General features: G+C 53.5%; 1 protein-coding gene across 1 annotated transcript; it reads left to right on the top strand.

Annotated features, from left to right (window-relative positions):
- Positions 1-260: 260 nt before the first annotated feature.
- Positions 261-23,096, top strand: LOC306661934 (L-gulonolactone oxidase). The gene is made up of 12 exons (XM_079141281.1): positions 261-599; positions 1,528-1,629; positions 2,957-3,082; positions 4,501-4,595; positions 6,775-6,865; positions 9,420-9,605; positions 13,223-13,330; positions 14,096-14,172; positions 19,719-19,868; positions 20,009-20,173; positions 21,817-21,907; positions 22,408-23,096. The coding sequence occupies exons 1-12, from the start codon at positions 276-278 to the stop codon at positions 22,534-22,536; spliced, it is 1,644 nt and encodes a 547-aa protein (XP_078997407.1). The 5' UTR covers positions 261-275; the 3' UTR covers positions 22,537-23,096.
- The last annotated feature ends 1,749 nt before the right edge of the window (positions 23,097-24,845 follow it).

Genomic DNA, 24,845 nt, shown 5'->3' with positions numbered 1-24,845 from the left:
ATAATAGCTGTGGACCACCAGGCCTATTCACCCCCCAGGCCTGAGGAATGGACTCAACCGTGGCCCGCGTCACACGAGCCTTCCTCATGACAGGGCACTGAGGCAGCACCGCGGAGCCCCCCGGGCCCCCACCTCACAGCCTTCCTGACCTGTGGGGTTAAGGACCCAGTTTTTTGGGGGGGTTTGTTTGTTTGTGTTTCAGTTCTGAGTCAAACCCAGGTCAGTGAGGCAGGTGTTCTACAACTTAGCTACACCCCCAACCCAAGAACCCAGGAATGAGACAGGGGTGCCCTGCGGGAGCGGAGCTCAGCCTTCTCCCAGAGCAGAGCAGCCTGCGCCTAAACCCTGCCTTTCCTCCTTCCTGCCCGAGGGGCTCCTGGGAGGGCAGGGCCCAGCTGCTGTTTGCACTGGTGACCTTACTCCCGCTGGGGGTGGAGCCCGCCCCCACACACTCCCTGCCTTCACCAAAGCCCCTTGGTGTGCAGCAAGAGGGACTCAGCCTGAGCTGCCCCAGCACCAAGGCCACTGTGCCTCCTGCCCAGGGCTTTGTTCCTGAAGAAGGTCACAGACGACCGAGGCCACTGAGCACGGCAGCCATGGTAGGTGCTCGTGGTGTGGACCCTCAGCCAGCTGGGCTGCATCCAGGCTAGATCTATGACCCGAGTGTGGGAGGACAAAATCAGACTGCATTTGGGGCTGAGGGAGGCCATGGGAACCCTCCTGAAGCAGACTCGAGGCTCTGGGGCGGTGCTGGAGTGCAGGGAGAGGGGCAGGGGAGGCAGGCTGGGCTGGACTCAGCGCCTTCATTAGGTTGCTGGGGAGGTCACCTCACCTCCGGGGTCTCAATTTTGGCTGCTGAAAACAGAAGTAAGATCTCCTAGTCCATGACACTCGTGTAGGATCTAAATAAGACGTAAGGGTCCCAGCATGGTGGCCTGTAACACAGTGCTGTCCAACCAAGGGGAGTCTTATCTCCAGGACGCTGTGGTGAGAGGCCAGGAAGACCCTGCCGTTGAGCCTCCCCGATATGCCCCTTCCCTGCTACAGAAGCCCAGTGGGAAAGCTGAGAGCCGGTTGCCAGTCCTCCTTAGGCCACCTGGGTCAGCTCCTGCAGCCCCCTCCCTGGGCCCTGCTCAGCTGCAGCACTGCTGGGACCTCAGAGAGGTGCCCAGGGCAGGGCCGGCTTGAGTCCTGCCTTCTCGGGCCCTGCCCTTGAACTCATCTAGCCCCCTTGACCTAAGAGGGGGCAGAATTTCCCCTGCAGTCTGCCCAGCTGATCAGAAGGGGTCAAGGAGACATAGCAGGGGGCCCTGCATGTAGACCCACAGTTCTAGAGTTTCCAGTGCATGTTTGATCTTCCCAGTGGCCCTGATCTGAGAGCTGTTTAGGGCCGAGAGGCGCCTGGGCTCAGCACTGTGGCTCAGCGTCCTCTCCACAAGGAAGAGTGGGGAGTGGGGGAGACGCCACAGGGCTGGAATTTCAACAGCCTGCTCGCTTGCTGAGACCTGACTTTCCCCCCCACTACAGGTCCATGGGCATAAAGGGGTCCAGTTCCAAAACTGGGCAAGGACCTATGGCTGTTGCCCAGAGATGTACTATCAGCCCACATCTGTGGAAGAGGTTAGAGAGGTGAGTGTCCACCCCTGAGCCACTGCCCTGGCAATGGCGACCATGCAGGAAACAGGACTTGTGGGGCTGAAATCCCACCCCAGCCCCAGCCCAGACCCGCTGGCTGGTTGCGAGCTCCATACCCCGTCTCTCCCCTGCTCCGGCCAACCTAGAAGCCTGCGGCAACTTCCTCTGCCCACCTCTAACCTGCAGAGCCAGGTCCCAAGGACCTCAGCTGCACTCGCTGCTGCTCAGGGCTCTTGTGATTTACACACACGCACGCACACGCACACAATACGGATATTCATGCACACACTGTCACATTCACACGCTCGCTTGCAGTGAATTTTTGAGAGGAATCAGTGGGTCGTAGTGTGGGAAGGGCAGGAGCATCCGGAGGGTCCTGGGCGGTGGCTGCAGCGGGGGCAGGGACGCTGGCAGGGCAGAGTGGCTTTGGCCGGATCAGGGGAGCAACAGACTCCATTGGAGGGAGAGGGAGGGAGCTGGGGGGGTTGCTGTAGCAGACACAAAGGTGGTTCCTACGCAGACCCCTGGCCCTGTGAATCGCCAGCAGCAGGAGGTGTCCTAGGCCGAGTTCCCCTGAGAGGGTAGCAGGACCCTTGAGTGGAGGAAGCACAGGAAAATGGCATGACGCAGTTAAATCCAGGTCTTTATTGCAGAGCACTGTGGCCTTCAGGATGCTGTGCACCAGGTGGGAGGGGGAGAGCTGGCCAAGACCAGCCTGCACAGTGTTGCCCGTCTCTCGTGTCTCCCGGCCTCCTGGGACGGTGAACACCCTGTGGTATGAATCGTAAGGCTGGTGTTCTGCGGCACAGATAGGAGGCTGTCGGAGCAGAGAAGACAGTGAACAAATTCATTTAAGTGACATCAGTCATTCATTTATTTATTCATTCGACCATCTTTAGATACCACCTAGCTTTGCCAGGCCTGGAGCAGGCACTGCGGGTTCCAAGTCAAATGCAGTCCCTGCGACTGTCCTCGAGGAGCCCTGATCCCAAGCATGGAGGCCAAGGTCCCTGTAGTCAAGCTAAGGAGCTCGGGTCTTATCCTTAGGACCCGGGGCGCCCTTGGGAGGCTCTGTGCCTCGACCTGCAGCAGAGAAGGAACCAGAGCGGCAGGTTGGGAGGGTCCCTTGGGAGTCCACCCAGGCCCACCTCCAGGCTCCCCCCGGCTCTCTTTCTGGAGTGCCTGCCTGGCACAGCAGTCTGGAGCTGGCGGAGTCCCTGAGGCCCCGTGCATCTCCCAGGTTACCTGCGCCCCCTGCAGGCCAGGACAGTGCCCTGCGGGTTCTCCAGCTGCCCCTCTGACTCTTGCATCGCCTCGGCAGGTACTGGCCCTGGCCAGGCAGCAGAACAAGAAGGTGAAGGTGGTGGGTGGTGGCCACTCACCCTCGGACATTGCCTGCACTGATGGCTTCATGATCCACATGGGCAAGATGAACCGGGTCCTCCAGGTACAGGAGCCCTGGGCTCACCCTCTGCTGGCCCTAAGCTTGACAGGCTTGACCTTCACCCCAGGCCCCAGGGTGCATGCTCCTCAGCCTTTCCCCTCAGCTTTCAACACCTCGCTGCCCCTGAGGCCCCAGAGTAACACCCCCATTCCTGGACTCTCCTTGCACACTCCTCACCTGAACCCTCACTGGATTTGAGGAGGCCTCGGATCAGGTAGGCCCAGCCACTATGGCCCTGGAGAAAATGTGGGCTCCCCTCTCCTGCCAGATCCTCCCCTCCACTTTGTTACAATTGAAGCAGGGAGTCAGATTCCCAAAAGGCAGACTTGCAATGACAAATTCTGAGAGACCTAAAGTGCATGTACCTAGCTTTAGAAGTGGAGAAATTAAAGATCAGAGAGGGTCAGTGACTCACAAGGAGTCACACAACCAAACAGTAGCAAAGCTGGGCACAGACCCAAGACAGACACTAGCTCTGTGCTGGGATGATTTCCATGCAATCCAACTTACACCTGGTACCTGTCGGCAACTCGGGTTCTGGACAGGTGTGTCCCTTGTTAGAACTCCTTTTCTCACCTTCTAAGGTCAGCGCCCCTAACCTGTAATTTTTGGCAGATAATCTCCCCTCCCAAGCCCACTAGGAAGGATCTGAGTTTCTCTTACTGTTTTCTCATTTGCTCAGACTGACAGTTTCTACCTCTTAGAAAACATCTGGGCCAAGCTATCAGTCATGGCAGTAATTAACTGTGATTGCTAATTAGTGAGGACCGAGCTCTAGCAATTGATTTCACTGAGCTCTGTGCTCTGGGTCAATGGAATGAGCACGTGCTTTGGAGTCTGACAGATGTGGACTCTCATCTCATTTCCACCACCAATGTTTGTGTGATCTTGGACAAGTGACTTCAAGTCCCTGAATCTCAGCCTCACGGAGGTAAAATGCAGAGGCTGCTCCTCCCTAGCCCTCGGGGCCGCTGTGGGGATCTCAGGCAGCATGCTTGCTGCTTGGTGGGCACCACACAGATGCTACCGCTCTGCCCTTCCAGTTTCTGGCCTTTGCCTAGGTCTTCCCGGGGTGAGAACAAGTGGAGAATTTGAACTCCATTTGGGATAGTCAAGAGCCTATGGAGCAGGCCCTCTTTAGTTGGTTACTTCGCACGGGAACATAGAGAAGTCCCACAGTGCCAGTCTGCACCAGCGGCAGGCTCCTAGTCCTGGCTCTGCTGTGTAAGCCTGGGCAAAACTCCCCCGGGTGTGCCTCCCCCTCCACCCAAGCTCCAGCATCCTCGGCTCCAAGGCCCTTCAGGCTGCCTGCAGCAGGAGCTGGCTCGAGCTGATCACCAAGTGGGACAGACACTCATTCCCGAGGAACCTGGCTGCAGGGGCGAGGGCCCAGTGACTCCCAGCTCTGCTGGCTCTTGCAGGTGGACAAGGAGAAGAAGCAGGTGACCGTGGAGGCTGGCATCCTCCTCACAGACCTGCACCCCCAGCTGGACAAGCATGGCCTGGCTCTGTCCAAGTAAGAGCCCCTACCCCATTCCCAGGTGGGCCAGGGCTGCCCACCGCCCACTGCACTGGAGGAAGGATCTGGGGGATTCAGGAAGACTGTTTCTCAGGTGCTCCTCTTCTCTGGATCCCCATTCCTCCCCCTCAGGACGTCTGTCTCTTCATCCCCTCTGGGTCCAGAGCTCTTTTGTGGGAACAGAAAGAAGCATGCCAGAGTTGAGCTGCACATTACGTAACAGTCCAGAGCAGGGGTGGCACAACCATGCATTAAGGGTTTCTGAAAATTTTCAGCAAGCAACTCTAGGGATCAAAACACAAGGATGTGTAAAATAAGCACTCAGGGAACAGAGGAACATGGTGATCGAGTCACGGAGCTTCCTGGCATGCCCAGTCATGGCCTCAATTGTCCCCCCACCCAAATGTGGTGTCAGTGCTGGTTTGGATGCAAACCAGGGGATTTCCACTGAAGCAAGTCAAATGCAGCCCACGGAGTAACTCTCTGTGCGTTTCCACCATTAGCAACAGGAGGCGGGTGTTTGCTAAGCCAGTGCCGCAGTCGTGTTGCAGCTGAAACTCCGCCACAGAAGTCTGAACTTGGCCTTGGCGCCTCAGGCTTATCACAGGGCCCGGGCATTGCAATTCTTTTGCACTCTGGAAACCATCTGCTCCTGCCTCTGTAAGGTCACAGCAGTGCCAACTGTCAGGGAGCACCTGCCTATGCAGACCTTGTCCAGGCCCTGCAGAGGCAAAGCCCAGACCCCACCCATAATGACCCCCAGCCAGGGGCAGACAGGGGCAGAAACTGGCCAGCTCAGGGCTGGGCAGAAGCTTCAATGTCAGCCAAGCGGCCAGGGTAGGCCCCCAGGTGACCCTGAGGTCAGCCTTGGCAGGAGGGGAATGCTGGGAATGGGAGCAGGGTGCCTGCGGGTGATTGAAGACGACTAGACGTTAATCAGGGAAAAGAAAGGAGGAAGGGATTCCAGGTCCAGGAAACAGCAAACCCTGTTATCCCCACCCTCTTGAGCCAAAGTCTTGGCCTTCCTTCCGGTGGGTCCCCATTTACCCCCCTTGGTATATTCAGAAGGAGCAACATCACCAACTAACCCAACCATGGTGGACAGGGGTAGACGGGACGGTGAGCGGAGGGCAGGCAAAGGCCAGACGTTGCTTAAGTTTCTCTCACCTCTTCCTGCTCTGCCAGGGCAGCCCCCAGGGTTCATCTCCTCTCCCAGGAAGAGATGAAGGGAGGTTTCCAGCCATTGTCAAACAGCCTTGAAATGGGAAACGTAGGCCTTGGTTCTCTTGCAGCGGGGGCAAGACCAGGTCAAATTCCCACCCTCCCATTTCCTGCTGGTGAGACCCAGGCCCAGCCCAGCCCACTTCTGTGTGGGACCCTGGGCTACCTGGGTGTTGGGTCGCCACAGCGTAGCCCCACCGCATGGCTGTCCCTGCATAATGGATGAATATTTGTTTCCTTCTCCCTTAAGCTAGTGCTGAATGTCTCAGAAAATTCCCAGAACGTAAGGTTTTCTTTGTTTTTTAAACTTCTGCTCCACTCCTCCTCCTTGACCCTGAGATCTGGGCAGTTTCTAATTCCTGCCCCCACAGCACACGCCTCCCGAGGGTGCTGCTCCCGGTGTGGATTTGTCCCCTGGGCCCACAGAGCTCCTCTTCCCATTCTGGGGCCTGGAGCCCAGGGCTGAAGGATCTAGCTTTATCCTGAGGCCCCCAGGAACCCCTCCAGGTGTCCCAGCAGGAGAGGGGCAGCCTCCTCATCCTCTCCCCCTCGGAGCTCAGGGACGCTCCCTGCTCCAGCCCTTCTGGGATACCTGTTTGGGTGCTTGGAACCTCTAGTTCCATGAGGACTTCACAGGCTGCTGCAGAGGAGGCTCTGCGAAAGCTTGTGGCGTCGGCCAGTGGAAAGATGCGGATGGACGGAGGAACGTGGTCTCATAGACTGAAAAGACCCCAGATCCCAGGCAGCTGGCCTCCCTTCAGACTACACCATGTCCCCCTGGCTCCTCCGACTGTCCACTGAGATGAGGAAACTGAGGCACAGAGAGAAGAAGGGCCAGCCATGCTGCCCAGACTCCAAGGATAGATATGGGGCCTCTACTCACGCAGGGGGCCTATTGTCCTGAGAAGCCTAACGGGTCTCTGGTGTCCCTCTTGTTCCCTCCTGCTGAGCCCAGCCTGGGAGCCGTGTCAGATGTAACAGCAGGTGGTGTCATCGGGTCTGGAACCCACAACACGGGGATCAAGCACGGCATCCTCGCCACTCAGGTGGGTCCACGGCTGCCACAGCAGAGCAGGTACTGCACTGTGCGCCTCTAACCCAGCCCATCTCCCTTCTGATGGAGACCTGACAGGGGCCCTCCAGGAACATTGTTTCTTTCTCTAAACTTCGTCCACACTGAAGGGGCCCTAGGCCTGCTGCTAACAGTCAAGAGGGGCCCTGCCTGCTCCTCTCCAGAGCCTTGTAGGCACCAGGTGGCAAGGGGAAGCCAGGGCAGGGCCGCCATCCCATCCCCAAGCCAGAAGGCCAGCCAGGGATAGGACTCCAGTTTAGCAGGCGGGGTCAGGGATCGGGAGAGCGCAGGGAAGCTGTGGCAGAGCCCACCCAGGTGGGCCAGGGATGTCTGGCCTTTACTGAAATACATTTCTTGAACTTCATGAGGGTCCAGCTTGGGGAAGAGACAGGGCTGGGACTCAAACCTGCAGTCTCAGCCCCACTCCACCACCCACCGGCCAGTGCCCATAGGTAGATTGCTCAACTTTTCTGGACATTGCTGTGAAAACGGTCAGCTAAAATGAAGAGTGCATCCAACTCTCAGAGATGGTGTTGGGGAAATGACCATGAGGTAGCACACATGAAATGGACAGCCACCAAATGGCAGCTCAGAGGATGCCTGTGTCAGGAGCCAACCTTTCAGAGCTTTCAATACTGCCTCAGGAGGGGCCAGCCTGCAGGCACGTGGAGTCCTCCTTGGACTCTGCCATTTCCTCCTCAGGGTTGGGTTTACTGCCCAAGAGAGCCCGGTGGCATGCAGGGCTGAAGGCAGCTTGGGAACTGCCCCCTCACACACGCACATGGCCGGCATCCGAGCCCATTGTCCAGGGCTGACGTCAAACCAGTCACCTCATCTTCTACAAAACGATCAGCAGAGAACAAAAGCAATTCTGAGAGACCAAACATCCAAATGCATGCAAAGATTCTCTTTGGAAGCCCTGGAAGCCAGATCTGGAAACCAGGAGGAGGAGCTTGCTAATGGATTTGGCATCTCAGGCCCCTGGCAGGGAGCAAGGGGATGGGGCTGACACCGTTAGTGTTCATTTTACACCAAGCAGGTAGCCACGGGATTGATGTTTTCTCTCATTGAATTCTCACCTGGCTTTCTGAGATGGCTGTTGCTATAACACCCATTTCACAGATAAGGAAACAGGTCGAAGAACGTGGCAGTCGGTCGGTGAGCAGTGCCCCCACTTCCCGGTGTTTCGACCCCAGCGGGCCGCTGCACAGGCAGGCCTCCTCTGCTGCTCTGAATCTTAGGCAGAACCTGGCTTCTGTAAAACTCATCATGATGTCCTCACGCCCACAGCTGCCACTGTGCCCCATTTCTGCCACCTTCTCCTCTCTGGTCTTTGGTCACTGTTAATCAGAATTAGTTCAGCTGCATCTTTCTCTTGCTCTGAGCCACCCCGTCACCAACTATATGTCAGAAGCAATTTCCATCCAAATTAGCAGGTAGCAGAGTGAGGAGAAGGGCATGGTCAGAGGTAAGAGAGGGTCCCTCTGGAAGTGGGGCCAAGGACAGAGATGCTGACACCCATTTCTAACCAAAGTTCCGAGCACTAGCAGAAACCCAAAGTTTCTGGTTGGTGTGTCCAAGCAGGAGGATGTAGATCTCAGGAAAAGGGGTCCCTAAGGCAAGGGAAGACTCCGTGTGGCCAACATGTCGACCAGGAGTAGTGAAGACAGTGAGTCTGTAGGACCCTGCTCCCTGCTGAGTTGGGACAGCAACTGGCCTGACCCAGAGGCACACCTGCCCTTCTTTGCCTCCTGTGTTAGGCAGCTTTTTGACATTGTGACCGAAATATCTGCCGAGAACAACTTAGAGCAGGAAAGATCTATTTTGATCTGGGTTTCAGAGGATTCAGTCCATGGTGGGCCAGATCCATCGCAGACACATAATGGCAGAAGGGTGTGGCAGGGGACAGTTGCTCACCTCCTGGCTGCTAGAGAGCAGAGAGAAAAGCAGGGGCCAGGGACAAGATGAACTCCTCGGGGCATGGTCCCAGTGGGCTACTTCCTCTAGCTAGGTCCCGCTCCCCGTCGCGCACTCGGGTATCAAACTGAATGGATTAAATGGATGGACCCATGGATGAGATCAGAGCCTCCTTGATTCAGTCCCTTCCCCCAAACCCACCTCTGGACGTTTCCGCCCTGGCCACCGTGTCTTCAATGCATGAGCCTTTGCGGGACATTCAAGACCCAACCCACAACCAAGCAGCTCCCCAGGAGCTGTCTGCTCGGGCAGCCCAGCCTACCCGCAGGGGAGGCTCCCTGCCTCCTGGCTGCGAGGCCACAGAGTGTGGGGCAGCCTTTCCCGGCACACACTGGGTGAGGCTGCTGAGGGCGGGTGCCCACCCAGACACAGCCGCCTTCCCCTGCTCCCTTTCTGCTTTGAGACTGAGAGGGCTGGTCTGACAGGAGACGGGCAGGAAAGTGCCACGTGGTCCTCTGGGAATGTGACACCTAGCCTCCCTCCTGAGGTGAGCAGGAAAGTGGGGGCAGTGGCCAAGCAGGTCCTGAACTGTGGCTTCTCTCCACTGCCAGGTGGTGGCACTGACTCTGATGACAGCTGATGGGGTGATTCTGGAATGTTCCGAGTCCAGCAATGCAGAGGTGTTCCAGGCCGCGCGGGTGCATCTGGGCTGCCTGGGCGTCATCCTCACCATCACCCTGCAGTGCGTACCCCAGTTCCACCTGCAGGAGACGTCCTTCCCCTCGACCTTGAAGGAGGTACTGGTCCCTTGCTCACCACTGCTCAGCCTCAGGAGAGAAGTGGAGGACTTCAACACGTAGGCCACACCCCATTGATAGTCCCCATGGTCCCCAAGAATCAGAAGGGATCTGATCACCCCTTTCCTTAGCCCTGGGGAGACTACAGCCTGAGCCCTATGGGCAGTGAACCCTAGAGGAACTGCAGAGGGGGACAGACAGGTGGGCAAGAAGGGGGTCTGCCACAGGAGGCAAGAGCCAGAGGAGAGCCAGGAGAGGACATGCCCAGGATTCCCTGCGCACTGGAGTCTCCACCATCATGGAACTGGGCCCCCAGCAATAGTCTTTTTAGAGGCCCTGTCCCCACATGCAGTCCCATTCTGAGGAACTGGAGGGTAGGACTTCAGCATAAGAATTCAGGTTGGGGATGGAACACTATTCAGCTCACAGCAGAGGTCGTGAGTCTCCTCGTGAGAGTGTGGATCACCCAAGGGGAGTGGTGTGGGTGAGAAGGGAAGAGGTCCAGGGCTCAGGAGCGATCAGGGGATGAGAGGGAGAAGAGGGATCATGAAGGAAACCAAGGGGCCGTCAGACAGGAAGGAAGACAAGGCGAAAAGGGCAGAGTTCCGGAGGCCACAGGTGCCGGTGTCCCTGTCAGAGGGGCCATACAGCCAGTGCTTCCAGGGCTCGGGGATCAATGCCCAGATCTGAGTGGTCATCAGGAGGCCACTGCTGACCTCCAGGAGAATGGCTTTAGCGGGGCGCAGGCAGGTTGTGGGGTGAAGGAAAATCACAGGCGAGGAAGAGATGGGCAGTCAGGACCACTCCCAGTCAGAAAGGGGCTCCGTCCTGCCTGGCGGCTGAACCTGTTTCTGCCTCTGACTTGGGTTAGAATTTACTCATTTTGAAGCTGACTGTTTTGACCCAGAGATAAAGGGGTTGCTTCTTTTTGCCAGAGGACTGCATTTGGACCCCAGGTTCCTTTTCAGATACCAGAGCTGAGTGCACAGGGGTCCTCTAACACCCAGCCCACCCTCTCTGCTTCCCCCTTTGGCTCTACAGAGATGGGCTGCGATTGATTCCAGCCAAGTCCCTGTTCCATTAGAGCCTCACCTTGGACTGCCTTCCCCACCCCAACATGCACACAAGCACACACGTGCACATGCACACACGTGTGCACACTCTCGCACCCGCACACACGTCGGCTGACAGCTCTGTCCTTGAAACCTCCAGTTCACCTCAGCAATGGAGACTTGTAACTTAGGACACTCTTGAAAACTCAAAGTGACTTTTAAGCACTGTTTCCAAGTTCCCAGTTTGAAACAAAGTTTCAAATTGTTTCTAAGTTTCCGATTTCTTTGATGTTAGAAGGCTGTGATGACACATGAGAAATAACAATTGCCATCCCCTCTGCTGAAAGAGAAGCCAGAGAGCTGTGCATGTGCACACGCATAATTACACAAGGGAAGATCTCACAGGAAAAGGGTTCTGGGGGGAAGGCCAGGCCCCCAAGTCTGACTGTGCTGCTTCTCTGTGTGAATTTGATCCTATGCCTCAAATATCTGGGGCCTCAGTTTCATAGTGTTTTACAGGTGAGGTTGGATTGATGTTTCCAAGGTCTTTCTGGTCAGACATCCTATGAGCCAATGAAGTTCCCTGGTACAGAGGGTCATGTCCTGCATTGTCCCTCCTGGAGTGCCTGAAGAAAGCACTTGGGCCTTGTCCCCAAGGAGGACGTGAACTCACTCAGTTCATCCTGCAAGGATGTGGGGAGCAAGATTTTGCTCCTCCCACTCGGTGACCAGCCAATGTCCTTGGTGGTTTCTCTCCTCCGGAGATTCTTGTCAGGTTTAAATGGGTTCTTGTACAGATCCTCACTGCCTTTGCACCTCACAAAGACAGTCCCTAACTCCTTCTCTCTCTGACATCTTTGGATAAAATACCAATCCACCTACCCTGCTGACAGGTGTGTTCAGAGTCCCGGGTCTGAGCCAATCCTGAACTCTCCAGGCTGAGTATCCTGGTCACACCTGATTGACTGACAAGTGTTGTCTCCTCCTCTGGACATTTATCCCCTTCCTCTTGGTGAGGGATGATCAGTTCTGAAGCGCAGAGATCTCCTCTGAGGCATCCTTTGCTCCCCCAGCATCCATGAAGGACATGGAAGTGCTCAATCCAAAGTAACTCAGTTGATCAAGACTATTGATCATCCTTTTCCAAGATCTTCTCCATCTCCTCCCACCCCAGCTGGACGGGGGTCACCTCTGATCCAGTTCTGTGCTCCCCCATACTGATTCTCCTACAGACATCTCAGTAATGTTGTTGAATGTTGATTGCAACCCTAATAAAGGAAGGGTCATTCTCAAGCCCTGAAAGAGTCAGAATCAACTCTTTCATGGTGGAGGACAGTAGGGTGAGGTCAGATGTTGGTCCAGTTGTGTGACCGTGCTACTGAGAATGAGCTGTCCTTATGCTTCTTAACAATAAATTCTCAGCATTTCCTATTCTTGGTAGCCTCGATCACATGAAATCACTGTAACTAGTTCCCAAAAGCCAACCCTAGAGCAGTATTAGTCTAAATTTGAGGGACAGAACATTCTAGAACTCTTCTTGCCAATAGCTAGCAACGCAGCAGTTTCCCTGGGGCTGAAGTCCTTTGATGATGCTCCCAGGAAACCCAAGTCAGAGCTAGGAAATCTGTGATCCCAGCGACCCTCGTTCTCCGGAGGGGATAGTTTGAGAGCCCAGACGGAAGAGTTGGGATGGCTCCACAGTCAACAACCCTGAGGGCTAGGTGAGCACCACAGAGGGTACTGTGTCTGGGTTAGTGCTAAGTTGCCCTTGCATCATGGAATCCAGGTGGGAAGCTGGACAGGCCTGTCTTGGGAGCCAGACCTGAGAAAAGGGCATGACATTTGCTGCTGGAATTTGGGACTTGAATCCAGAACTAGTTCCAAGACCAGAACTCTTCCCCAACTCCACAACTGGCCATCAACCCCAAAATCTATACTTTGATCACAACTTGACTGTATCTGCTTAGTGAGTTTCAGGGAGAAAATTCTCTCTGTGACATTATCTCAATGTGTCAGTGATAAGCGGTGTCAGAGAAGGACTCACCTGTTCACTCCTTAAGGAACTACTATGCGCCAGGGTATAAGAGATAGTAACGGTGACAATGATGACAATGATGACAAAAGTGACTGTTCCAGAAACTGGTTTATGCCTATCTAATGCTTAACATGGGCCCAGTACCACCTTAAGCACTTCCTGGCCATTAACTCACTTAATTTTCATGACCATCCTGGTGTGGGTACTGCTGTTAAGTCCATTTTACAGATGAAGACCTCGAAGCAGAGTGATAGGTAATAACTTTCCCAAATGAGTAATTGCTCAAGGTAGGACTCACAAGAAGACACTTGGGTCCACTAAGCTACTTAGGGAAGTCAACCTGTACGTGGACCATTGTAACACCCAGCATATTTGAAGAGTCATTCTGTGCCATTTGGCCATGTTCAGACGATTTTAAGTGTTTCCTTTGGAAGGAGAGAGACTGAAACACACCTCAGCCCTGCTTTCCGGTGTTCCCTACCACCTTCTGTGACTAGCACAGTCTCTTCCCTTTCCTCTTGCTCTTCCAGGTCCTGGACAACCTGGACAGTCATCTGAAGAAGTCCGAGTACTTCCGCTTCCTCTGGTTCCCGCACAGTGAGAACGTCAGCATCATCTACCAGGACCACACCAACAAGGTGAGTGTGGCGGCCTGCCCGGCCACGCCCAGCATCTTGGAGAGGGTGCTACCCAGCCCCAGAGTGACGATGCTTGATGCCATCCTGGTGGAGGGGACCTGGGGGTACGGCTGAGTTTAAGGAAGTGAGCAGAAAGGCAGAGGGTGGAGGCAAGAACAGAGGTGGCCCAGCGGGGACCCAAGGTGTCTGAGAGTGGGGACCCACAGGGTGTGTTCGGGATCAGCCTAGACGTAGGGAGAATGAAACAGAGGACAGGGTAGGACAGATGAGAGTCCTGGGCAGCTGGGCTGGACCTCAGAGACCTTTCATATCTGCGTCCTTCCCTCCACCACCCCACCTCCAACCGCAGAGTGGAAGAGACGGCTAATCTAGCTTTCCCACGTCCTTCATCAACGGCCGCTTCTCAGCAGAAGGAAACAAAGGCATCACCCAGATGAACGTTGATGGGGCCACAGCCCCTCCTGTTGTGGGCAGCGTAGGCTCATACAGGGTGACTGCTGTCCCCCTGGCTTGTGGGCTCTCCAGAGAAGGGAGAGATGCACATCTTTGCCTCGTGCAAAGTAAATGGATAAACACTTGGAGAGAGAAGCATGAAGCAATAGGTTAGAGCCCGGGAACTGGATCTGTCTGCAGGAAGGAAGGCTTTCTCCTCCCCCCTTCCTCCCGCCTCCCCACACAAGCCACTCCTAAGCGCGACATCGGGATGAGTAATTCAGGGGGCAGCTCAGCCCTGGGGCTGGACTGATGACACATTCTCCTTCCCAGCCCCCCTCTTCTGCAGCCAGCTGGTTTTGGGACTACGCCATCGGGTTCTATTTACTGGAGTTCCTGCTCTGGACCAGGTAGGAATGCAATGGTACCTTTTTCTGCATCTGCCATAGATGGCCGAAGATGTAGCTCATCAGAAGCAGAATACCCCTGCCTTTAGCCACGCAAGTTGTGCCTGTCTCCTGGGTCTCGGCTGTGGTTTTCATCCCTGGATGCACATTTGAATCACCTGGGGAGCCCGGGACTCATCTTAAGGCCAGTGGAAGTCATTAGAAGGGTTTGAGGGAGGAAGTATTTTAAAATGAGCCACTCAGCTGCTGGTGGGCGTGGCTGGGAAGGAGCAGGAGGGAATGTGAAGAGGAGCTACAAGCCCATGTGAACGCTGCCTATGACGAGGTGGTGGCTGTGGAAAGGGAGGAAATGGATGGATGGATGGATGGATGGATGGATGGATGGATGGATGGATGATGGATGGATGATGGATGGATGGATGGATGGATGGATGGATGGATGATGGATGGATGGATGGATGATGGATGGATGGATGGATGGATGGATGGATGGATGGATGGATGGATGATGGATGGATTCAAAGTGTATTTTTAAAAAATGAAAAAACGTGGCATTTTAAGAACTAGAAGTATCTAGACCGAAGAACAAATAATGACAGGCGTGCCCAGGCGTGCCCAGGCATAGAGGAGATCATCCAGGCTCCTTAATCAGGATCTGTCTGGGACGGACCCTCTGCCCGTCACTTTAACAGAGTGAGTATCCCAGTGGGGCCAGACTGTAGATTTATCTCCTAATGGCACGTGGCTGAGAGCAGGAGGCATAATATTGATACATAACGGGCACCACATGGAGATACTTCATTTGGGGTCAAATATCCAGTGACAGGAGATAAGAAAATAGAGAATTTCATTTTGTCCGTTCTCTGACGTCAACACCTCACCCCCTCCTGGAGGCCATTCGCACTTGTTTCCTGGCCCACTGAAGAGTTTTGTCTCCAGCTTCCAGAGTCCTCTGTGCTTTCCCCAGGGGTGATCCCACCCTGTGGGCAGGTGCCTGAGCACAAGCCATCTTTGCAGTGAAGTGTCTGGCATCTGATGCATAAGACTCAATCCCTGGGTTTAGCCATGAGAAAACACAGTGCGAATTAGCCTCAATCTAGAGTCCAGCTTCCTGGCTTCAGAGTCCTGCCGCACTGCCTAGCAGGACTGGGCAAGTCGCTCCACCTCTGCAGACCTCAGTCTTCTCACCTGTAAAGCAGATGTGGTAATAGTATCCATGGCAGAGTTGCAAGGCCCCAGTGAGATTGTGTAAAACTCTTAGGCAACCCTGGGCCCACAGAGGATGTGCCGAGTGCTGGCTGTTGTCCTTCACTCCGAGTGGCGCTATCCACATTTACCCCACTTCAAGGTCTTACCCCCCGACTCTCCTCTCCAGAGGACACTGCTCAGGGGCCTGCAGAACCCAATGTGAGCACATCTAGGACGAGCACTGTTGTCATCCACTGGCCCTCAGGTCATCCTAGCCCCTCTGCTGGGTCTACCCCAAATGCATCCACGCCTCTCTGTCCTCATAGCCCCACAATGGTCCTTCCCTGCCTTCCGCCTCACTCCTCACCCTCCACCCAGCTGCCAGGATGATCATCCCAAAAGACAACCTGGATCGTATTGGCTCCTGCTTCAAGGCAAATGGGAGCCTCGTTAAACTAAAATTCACAAGCCATGCAGTTCAGCCTTCTCAGAGGGCAATTTAGCAGTCCTGTGTGTATTCAGCCTGTGCAACCTTGCCCTCAGTCTAACTGAACGTTTCTACCACTCCCCATCCTCATTCCCCGTCATTCCAAACCCAACCCCGGAAAACGCTCATCGGCTCGCTGTCCCTATCAATCTGCCTATTCTGCACATTTCATGTAAATGGAATTAGCCGACACATGACCTTTGGGTCTGTTTTCTTTGACTTTGTGCTCTATTTCCAAGGTTCTTTGTGTTGTAGTATGTCTCTACTTCATTCCTTTTATGGCCAAATAATATTTCATTGTGTGGCTAGATCACATCTGGTTAATTTGGGATACCCCTGGATAATGCTGCTGGGAACATTCATGTATGAATTTGTGTGTGGACACATTTTCAGTTCTTTGGGTACATGCCTAGGAGAGGAAATGTTGCGTTAGATGGTAATTCCATACTTAGCTTGTTGAGAAACAGTCAATTTTCCCAAGGAACTGTACCAAGTTACAAGATCACTAGCAATTTATGAAGATCCCAATTTCTCCCCAACCTAACAAAGCCATCCTATTGAATGCAGGCGGAGTGGTGACTCATTGTGGTTTTCCTTATAATCTCTCTGATAATAATGATATTCAGCATCTTTTTGAGTGCTTGTTGGCCATTTGTGTATCACATTTGGAAAAATGCCTAATTCAGATTTTTTTGCCCATTTAAAAATTTGAATTATTTGACTTGTTACTAATGCATTTAAGAGTTTTTAAAAATATATTCTAGATCTAGTCCCTTAGCCAATATATTTTCTCTCATTCTATGATTAGTCTTTCTACTTTTTTAAATGGTGTTCTGTGAAGCACAAATAATTTTAATTTTGATGAAGTCCAATTTATTCTTTTGTTGTTGTTGTTTTGTGTATTGCCTCTAAAAAAAAAAATCTCCTAACCCAAGATAAAGAAGATTTTATTCTAAGAGTTTTATAGTTTACACTTTCAGTTCTTCCGTTGCTCTGATCATTGTGTACGGTGTGAGGTAGGGATCCAACTTTGTTCTTTTGCTTGTGGCTATCCAGTTGTCCCAGTACCATTAGTTAAAAGACTTTTCTCATCAAATTATCTTTGTACTTTTGTCAAAAATCAGTTGACCAGCTACACCAAGGTGTATTTCTAGACTCTCAATTCTATTCCCTTGATCTATATGTCAGTCCTTAGCCCACTACCACCACACCATCTCAACTCCTGTAACTCTGTAATGAGTTTTGATTCAGGAATCGTGAATGGACCTGAGTCCACCTCCCTCATCATTTTCCCCTCTTGCCTTGGGTTGAAATCAGCCTTTGCTCCTGGGGTGTTTTTCCTTTTTTTTTTTTTTTTTTTTTTTTGTTGTTGTTGTTACTAGAGATTGAACCAGGGGCACTTAACCACTGAGCCACATCCCCAGTCTTTTTTAAACGTATTTTATTTCGAGACAGGGTCTCACTGAGTTACTTAGCACCTCACTAAATTGCTGAGGCTGGCTTGGAACCCACAATCCTCCTGCCTCAGCCTCTAGAGCCACTGGGATTACAGGTGTGTGCCATGCACCTGGCCTGGGGTTTCTTCTTCCTCCAAGGTCTTTCTCTTGTCCATGTGGTGAGCTCCCGGCTACCTTTCCACTCACAGCTCAAACCTTCCACCTTCGCTAAGCCCTCCACTAAATTAGTTCCCCTTCCATGCTCCTCACCTTTTTAGTGAACAAAGTTGTCCACTGCATGAGAGTTCTCAGTCCTTCTGTCCAGCTTCTCATGGCCATCCAGATAGTCTTCTTAATCCTCGTATCACCAGCACCTACTGCAGTGAAATTTTAATGGCTTCAGAAGGTGATTAGAGCCAGTTCAGCTCAGCGGGACCCTGAGCTGGCCTGTGCCCATAGGGTCATAGTTGGTGGTACCCCAGGGCCCAACATTGGCTATCCCCACTAAGAGCCTCTGGACCTTGCCCCTGAGTCCCCTGCCAGGATGTGTCCCCTCTAGCAGCCCCTGCCCCAACTCTCAGTTGCAGACCTGAGGTCTTCTTCCTCTGAGGTTGACTTGGCCTCTCTGCTACAGCCCTGAACATACACAAGGCTACACAGCTTCAAGGACACAACCTGGAGCTGCTCACCACCCAGGACGGGTCCCCGCCTTCCCAATACCCTGAGCCCTGAGTGCCCGTGACATTGTAGGAAAGCCAGGGCCTCAGGGTGTCAGGCTGACCAGGCTGGAATGCATGTCCTGGAGACCCCACCACCAAAGGCAAACATAAATGTTAGCTGGGCACAGCCCACCAAGAGAGCTTCCTCTCCCTCCCCACCACGGGGACAGCTGCACGGGCCCTGGGTGGCATACTATGCCAGCCTGAGGAATTTCCTTTGTGTTCTTGGCTTTCCAGCCTAGCTATGGTGAACATGTAGCCTTTTATAAAGAGAAAAAAGGGAACTTGTGTGTATGAGCCTGCGTGTGTGTGTGTGGATACAGATTTTGAAGGCATGACGTGGCAAGTGAATTTTCCTAGCGTGGATAGCCAGGTAGCAGCTCCTTCCTGGCCTGGGAAGCACAGGGCCCTCCCTTAGTAATTACCTGGGCAGCTCTAGCTCCATTTCCAAGGACAAGAACTTGGGACAGGAGACCCCATTCAGGCACTGGTCCCCACTGGCCACTTAACCCTTACAACAATCCAGGCCTCCCAAGGTGTGGATGGAGGGTGAATACCAGAGTCCAACAGTGACCTGCTAAAATCAAAACCCCACTTCCCCTTTGCCCCCGAAAAGCTGGTGAGGCTTTGGGACAAAGGCCTTGGTTGCAGTGTGGTGTGAGGTGGCAAGAGGCTGAAAACAATCCCAAGAGCCATGAACGGGCGAACCGTGGATTTCAGTGTACAGTGTTGTGACTGGAGTCCTAGGCCAAGGCCTGACTCTGGGGTCCAGCGAGTCAGGTCCTGTCACTGCCCCAAAAACCAAACAGAAAGGGCATTGGTGGAAAGCATGAAAGGGACTTTCATCACCACAGTTGTCCCAGGAAGAAAGGGGACCCATGTCCTTGGCCCTGTCTTCCAGGGCTGACAGTGACTTGGAGTTTTTATAGAAGGGAATGGAGGCCAAGGTGGGGCATCCACAGAGCCCGAGGGATCAGAGGATGGCACAGCAGCCAGAGCAGGTGATCTTGGCCAGACCACCGCCTCAGGATTTGTCAAGTGGCTCCTGGTCTCCATAAGAAAACTCCTCTTAACCAAGCATGGCGAGGCACACCTGTAATCCCAGCTGCTCAGGAGGCTGAGGCAGGAGGATCACAAGTTGAAAGCCAGCCTCAGCAACTTAGCAAGACCCTATCTCACAATAAAAAAGGGGCTGGGGTTTGGATTCAATCCCTGGTACCAAAAACAAAAGAAGGATGGAAGGAGGGAAGGAAGGAAGAAGGAAGGAAGGAAGGAAGGAAGGAAGGAAGGAAGGAAGGAAGGAAGGAAGGAAGGAAGGAAGGAAGGAGGGAGGGAGGGAGGAAGCTCTCCTTGCCAAGGACACAGTTTTGACTCTTGTCTCAAGATCTTCATCCATCAGGCCTCTTGCTCCTTACAGTCCAAGGTGACTGAGGAGTTTGGCCCAGGAGAAAAGTCAGAAAGGCCAGAGTGAAAATGGAACCTGGTCAGGGACGAGTCCCTCCCTCATAAAGTCACAGTCCCCTCGCCTTGTCTACCATGTGGTCTTCAAAGAATGGTTTAGAGCCCCATGCAGCGGGAGGGACTTCCAAGCTGTAAATAAGCAAAGGCACCCGAATGTCCCGTGAGTACCTTGCACACAGCTGGCGCACAATAAATGCCAGGATTACAGTGATCATGCCCCCTCAGCCAGACCCAATGCGCCCCTCCCGTCCCCTCCAGCACCTTCCTGCCTTGCCTCGTGGGCTGGATCAATCGCTTCTTCTTCTGGCTGCTGTTCACCCGCAAGAAGGAGAGCAGCAACCTCAGTCACAGGGTCTTCACCTACGAGTGCCGCTTCAAGCAGCACGTCCAGGACTGGGCCATTCCCAGGTAGGCCGTTCCCAGGGAGGCCTCACCCAGGGCCACCCCAGAGCGGAGCCCCGTCACTACCATGCAGAGCCTGGAGGGAGGTCGCGGGCCGCCCCCTCCTGCTCTGAGGTCTGGCTTCTCTTCCCCTGGGCTGCGTGTAGAGAGAACACCAAGGAGGCGCTCCTGGAGCTGAAGGCCATGCTGGAAGCCCACCCCAAGGTGGTGGCCCACTACCCCGTGGAGGTGCGCTTCACGCGGGGGGACGACATTCTGCTGAGCCCCTGCTTCCAGAGGGACAGCTGCTACATGAACATCATCATGTACAGGTGAGGGGCTCACTGAGAGGCTGGGGCAGGTGGGAAGTGGTCTCCTTGGATTTGAAGGTCTTCTTCCTCAATGTTTCAGTGCTGGCTCTGATGCCACCTTCCCTAGGGGGACTCTGCTTATTCTGACAGCTGGAGATGGTCTCTCTCTCTCTCTCTCTCTCTCTCTCCTTTGAGTTCCTTACAATACTTCCTCTCTGTAGGCACGGATGACGTATCGTGTCTAGTCTATATTATGTTAATGTAATATTCATATTACTTGTGGATTAGTATGACTTAGGAATAATTCTGATGCAGATATTTATGGGATGACAATGACATCCCATCTCATGAGCTCACTGGAGTCAGTGATCTGGACAGCCTGGAAGGCTGGGTTAAGAGAGAATCCGAGGCTGGGTTTCAGTTTCGTGGGAGAGAGGACCATGCTTGGTACCATTTGCCCATCTTGAGGCTCTGCCAGGCACAGGCCGGTGGCTGCCGGATCTTTGCCTTCTTAGAGAGGCAGCAGGCTCCAGGATGAGGCTCCTGTCCCTGGGGAGTTGAAGCTCATATTTTCTAAATTGTCTGCCTCCCTATTCCCCCTTCATCCATCACAGCCCTCTGACTTTGCATGAGAGCAAATCCCCCTCACCCTCCCTGAGTGTCTTTCTTCAGTGTATAAGACCCAAACTGGGGAGCCCAAGGGATGATTAAAGAGGGTGCTGCCCCTGAGGGAGTCCCGCAGAGGCAGGACAGAGGGTTTCTGGAAGACTGATTGAAGGGACAGTGGCTTGCTTATATCAAAGAGGGGAAGCTCCTGGTAAGCCCCGTACCCCATCTGTCCATCTTCCTACCTGTGAATTCAAATTCAGAAGTGAGGAGGTCGACGTGGGAATGCATCTCAACATGTTCATCTGAATCTTTAAAAACGTTTTCCATTAGTCAGTCGGTCTGACTTGGCTGGTTGACTGGGCAGTTAGGTCATATGACCATATTCTCCAGGCCTGTACCAGGTTGTCCTGAGCTTCCAAGGCTCTGTCAAAAAAGACAGCTACAACACTGTGCATGTGTATGGGGACACACACACAGTCATGCGTCATTCGACAATGGGAACAGGTTCTAAGACATGTGTCAGCGGGCACTTTTGTTATTATGAGCATCACTGGATGCATTTAGGTATGCCTACATGGTACTGCCTACTGCTCCTCTGGGCTGTAGGCTCAGCCTATTGCTTCCAGGCTACTGACCTGTGCAGCATGTGGCCACAGGAAGCAATTGTAACACAATGGTATCTGTGCATCTAAAAGTATCTGAACAGAAAAGGCACCGTAAAGATACTAGGTGACAGGAATTTTCCATCTGCATGATCTTATGGGACCACCATTTGTAAATGTGGTCTATGACCAACTTTATTTAAAGGCATGATGACTTTCAGGTACCAAGTAAATAATACAGGAGGAGGGGACACACACTCTTCAAAATTCTTTGGGGATAAGCAATGGCCTCAAGCTGCTGGACAGCTGCTGTCCATGTCCTGCAGGCAGAGCCAGCCTTGATCCCCACTCACATGCTAAGTCTGGGCAGGGCTCGGGGAAAGAACCTGATAACTGGGTGGGATGCAGGGCAGGGACAGGGTTCACGTCCTTCTGTCACCCCCCCCACCCCAGGCCCTATGGCAAGGATGTGCCGCGGCTGGACTACTGGGTAGCCTATGAGACCATCATGAAGAAGTTCGGGGGCAGACCCCACTGGGCCAAGGTAGGACCCCTGGGCCCTGCAGCAGGGCAGCAGCTGGGCGCCGTGGCCTCCACCAGAGGGCGCCTCTCCTCCTTTTCCCCTGAGTGCTCCAGAAACGCTGGGGCTGATCCTCCCTCTCCCACACTCAGCTCCCCTCCCTGCACTCTGGTTCCTACAGATGTCGTGCCCTCGGGTCTCCAGAGAAATGCCAGGTCTTTCACTTTATTTGATTCTCATAGGAAGCCTATAAGCAGGATAAGGCAGGCATTGGTGAGCCCATTTAACAGGAAGGAGCTCTCTCCACCGTGCTGCGACCACAGCCCTCCACTCCGCTGCCCTTGGCCATGGGAATGGCAGGGCTGCACTCTAGCCCCTTCCTGCTCTGCGTCCTCCTGTTCGGGTCTCTATGTTGTTCACCTGCATGTGCGTCTGGTGGGAGGGCTGTCTTGCGCTCAGGCTTGGGGCTCAGGGGTGGCTTCTCTGCAGCCCTGCCTACCTGCTGCTTCTGGTTGCTTCCACAGGCCCACAACTGCACCAGGAAGGACTTTGAGAAAATGTACCCTGCCTTTCCAAAGTTCTGTGCCATCCGGGAAAAGCTGGACCCCACTGGGATGTTCCTGAACTCGTACCTGGAGAAGGTGTTCTACTGAAGCGTCGAGCCCCATGCCCGCCCCAGCCCACCTTGATGAGGGGGGCGGCCCAGCGTCCCCCTGGCGCGAGGGGCAGACCTCCCCTCCAGACCCCACAGCCAGAGCCGGCTCCCGGAGTCTCCTCTCCTTCCCTGCCTTGTCCTCACAGCCCAGTTGGAGGGGGCCCGCCCTCAGCTTCCCTGTTTGCCTCTCTGCCACAGGCCTCCCTTCCTGCACCTGCAATCAGCACCCCAACATAGTATGTTCGCCCGGGAGGTCACATTCGCTCACTGGCAAGGTCTACCCGCCAGCTAGGTGGGAGTGAAGCTCCCAGGTCAGCAGCTGCTGGGGTTCCCCTCCAGCCCCTTAGCAAGCGCGTGGGCACAGGCGGTGGGAACCCTCTGCTGTCTCTCACACACAGGCTCTCAAATGCTCAGGTGATTGCCTACAACTGGTCTCTTCCAGAAGGCTCTGACGGCCTTGGTCTGACCTGCAGCACATCTCTTTCCAGGGCTGTTTGGGGGTGGGGGACCCTCCTGGTGGGACCCTCCCCCTCTCAATAAAAGCCAGCAATCGCTTCACTGTGTGTTCCCTCCTCTTCTCCCTTGGTTCACTCTTTGGGGCCTCCTGGCTTCCCCCTGGCCTGCCTGGGACGCGTTCTTCATGTTCCCTTTAGTTAGGGTTTGCTCTACCTGACGCTCTGCAGCCTTCACGGAGTGTTCCTTGGCGTTCCTTGAAGATCTGCTATGCACCAAGTGCTTTGGGGGAATTAAAAGAAACTTAAGAGAGCTTTCTACCCTCTGGAAACATATATTAATCATGTATCTCCAGGGGTTAATATCAAGGATACTCAGAGAACTCCTTTACTTTGCCAACAAAAAGGCAAAGTAACAAATAGGCAAAGGGCTTCGATCTTAGACATTTCTCTAAAGAAGATAGAGAAATAGCCAATAAGCACATGATGCTTAGCATCACATCCTTGGGGAAGCATAAATAAGCCACGATGAGATGCCACTTCACCCCCAGGAGGGTCCCTATCAACAACTACAAGATTTTAGGTCCTTTGGGTATAGACCAAGGAATTGATGAGTGGATAAAGAAACTGTGGTATATATATACAATGGAATATTACTCTGCCATAAAGAACGATAAAATTATGGCATTTACAGGCAAATGGATGAAATTGGAGACCATCATGCTAAGTGAGATAAGCCAATCTCAAAAAATTAAAGGACGAATGATCTCGCTGATAAGTAGATGATGACACATAAGGGGGAGGGTGGGGGGAGTTAGTGTTAGGGTTAGGGTTAGGGTTAGAGTTAAGGAGGGGGACAAGAATGGAGGAAGAAAGGACTGTTTAGAGGGAAAAGAAGGGTGGGAGGGGTGGGGGGAAGGGAAAAAATAATAGAATGAATCAAACAACATTATCATATGTAAATTTATGATTACACAAATGGTATGCCTTTAACCCACGTACAAACAGACAAACAACATGTATCCCATTTGTTTACAATAAATAAAAAAAAAAAAAACTACAAGATTTTAAAGATCAGAAAATAGCAAACGTTGGTGAGAACGTGGGAAGTGTGGGATCTCGTGCCCGGCTGGTGGGACGTAGAACAGCACAGGTGCCGGGGGAAGAGGTGTGTTCCCAGGGGACGTGACGGCAGGGTGCTATAGGCAAGAGTGTGCACCCACGTTCACCGGAGCCAAGACGTGGCAGCAGCCCAAGTGTGGCTCCATATGTGAATGGATAAGCAAAATGGGGTCTGTGCTGACCAGGGGATGTCCGGTACCTTCCACGCCGTGGATGAACCCCAGGGCATTGCGCTAAGTGGAACAAGCCAGTCAGGAAAGGCAGAGGGGTGGTTCCATGAAATGAAGGTGGCGAGCCACATTCATGGACTCAAGAGGACAGTGGGGACCTGGGGTCGAATGCGCACAGAATCTGAGTGGTCTGGGAAGATGGAAACGGTCCAGAGATGGAAGGTGACATCTGCCTGACCACGTGAAAGGCATTATAAAAAGCGCTTAAAATGGTAGATTTTATATTCTGTATTTTTTACCCCAAGAGATTCCTATATGAGTTCGGGGAACGAGATCTGCCAAGGATGTTAATAAAGTGAAGGGGGACCACAACGCTGTGTCAGGGGAGGGGGTCCGCGAGCCTTCCTGGGCTGCAGATCCTGGGAGAGGGCCCAGCCACAGGACCCCAGTCTACCGCCTGGACAGCAAGCTCCGTCTCTGCAGCAAAACCAGTGGGGGATTTCGGGCTCACTGCACAATGAGGACTCAGAGCTCCTTGTTCAAAACTCGTCAAAAATCTCAAG

Source organism: Sciurus vulgaris, assembly GCF_902686455.1.
Source record: "Sciurus vulgaris genome assembly, chromosome: 5".
NCBI lineage: Eukaryota > Metazoa > Chordata > Mammalia > Rodentia > Sciuridae > Sciurus > Sciurus vulgaris.
Note: the sequence above shows the minus strand (reverse complement) of the source record. Positions and strands in the feature narration are given on the sequence as shown.

What these genes read in the sequence shown, in the direction of transcription:
- LOC306661934 (XM_079141281.1), top strand. Translation starts at nt 276, where the DNA reads ATGAGACAGGGGTGCCCTGCGGGAGCGGAGCTCAGCCTTCTCCCAGAG. An exon ending in TCCCCTCGACCTTGAAGGAG is followed by an intron (nt 9,606 to 13,222) that starts GTACTGGTCCCT and finishes TTGCTCTTCCAG; the next exon opens with GTCCTGGACAACCTGGACAG. An exon ending in ATGAACATCATCATGTACAG is followed by an intron (nt 20,174 to 21,816) that starts GTGAGGGGCTCA and finishes CCCCCACCCCAG; the next exon opens with GCCCTATGGCAAGGATGTGC.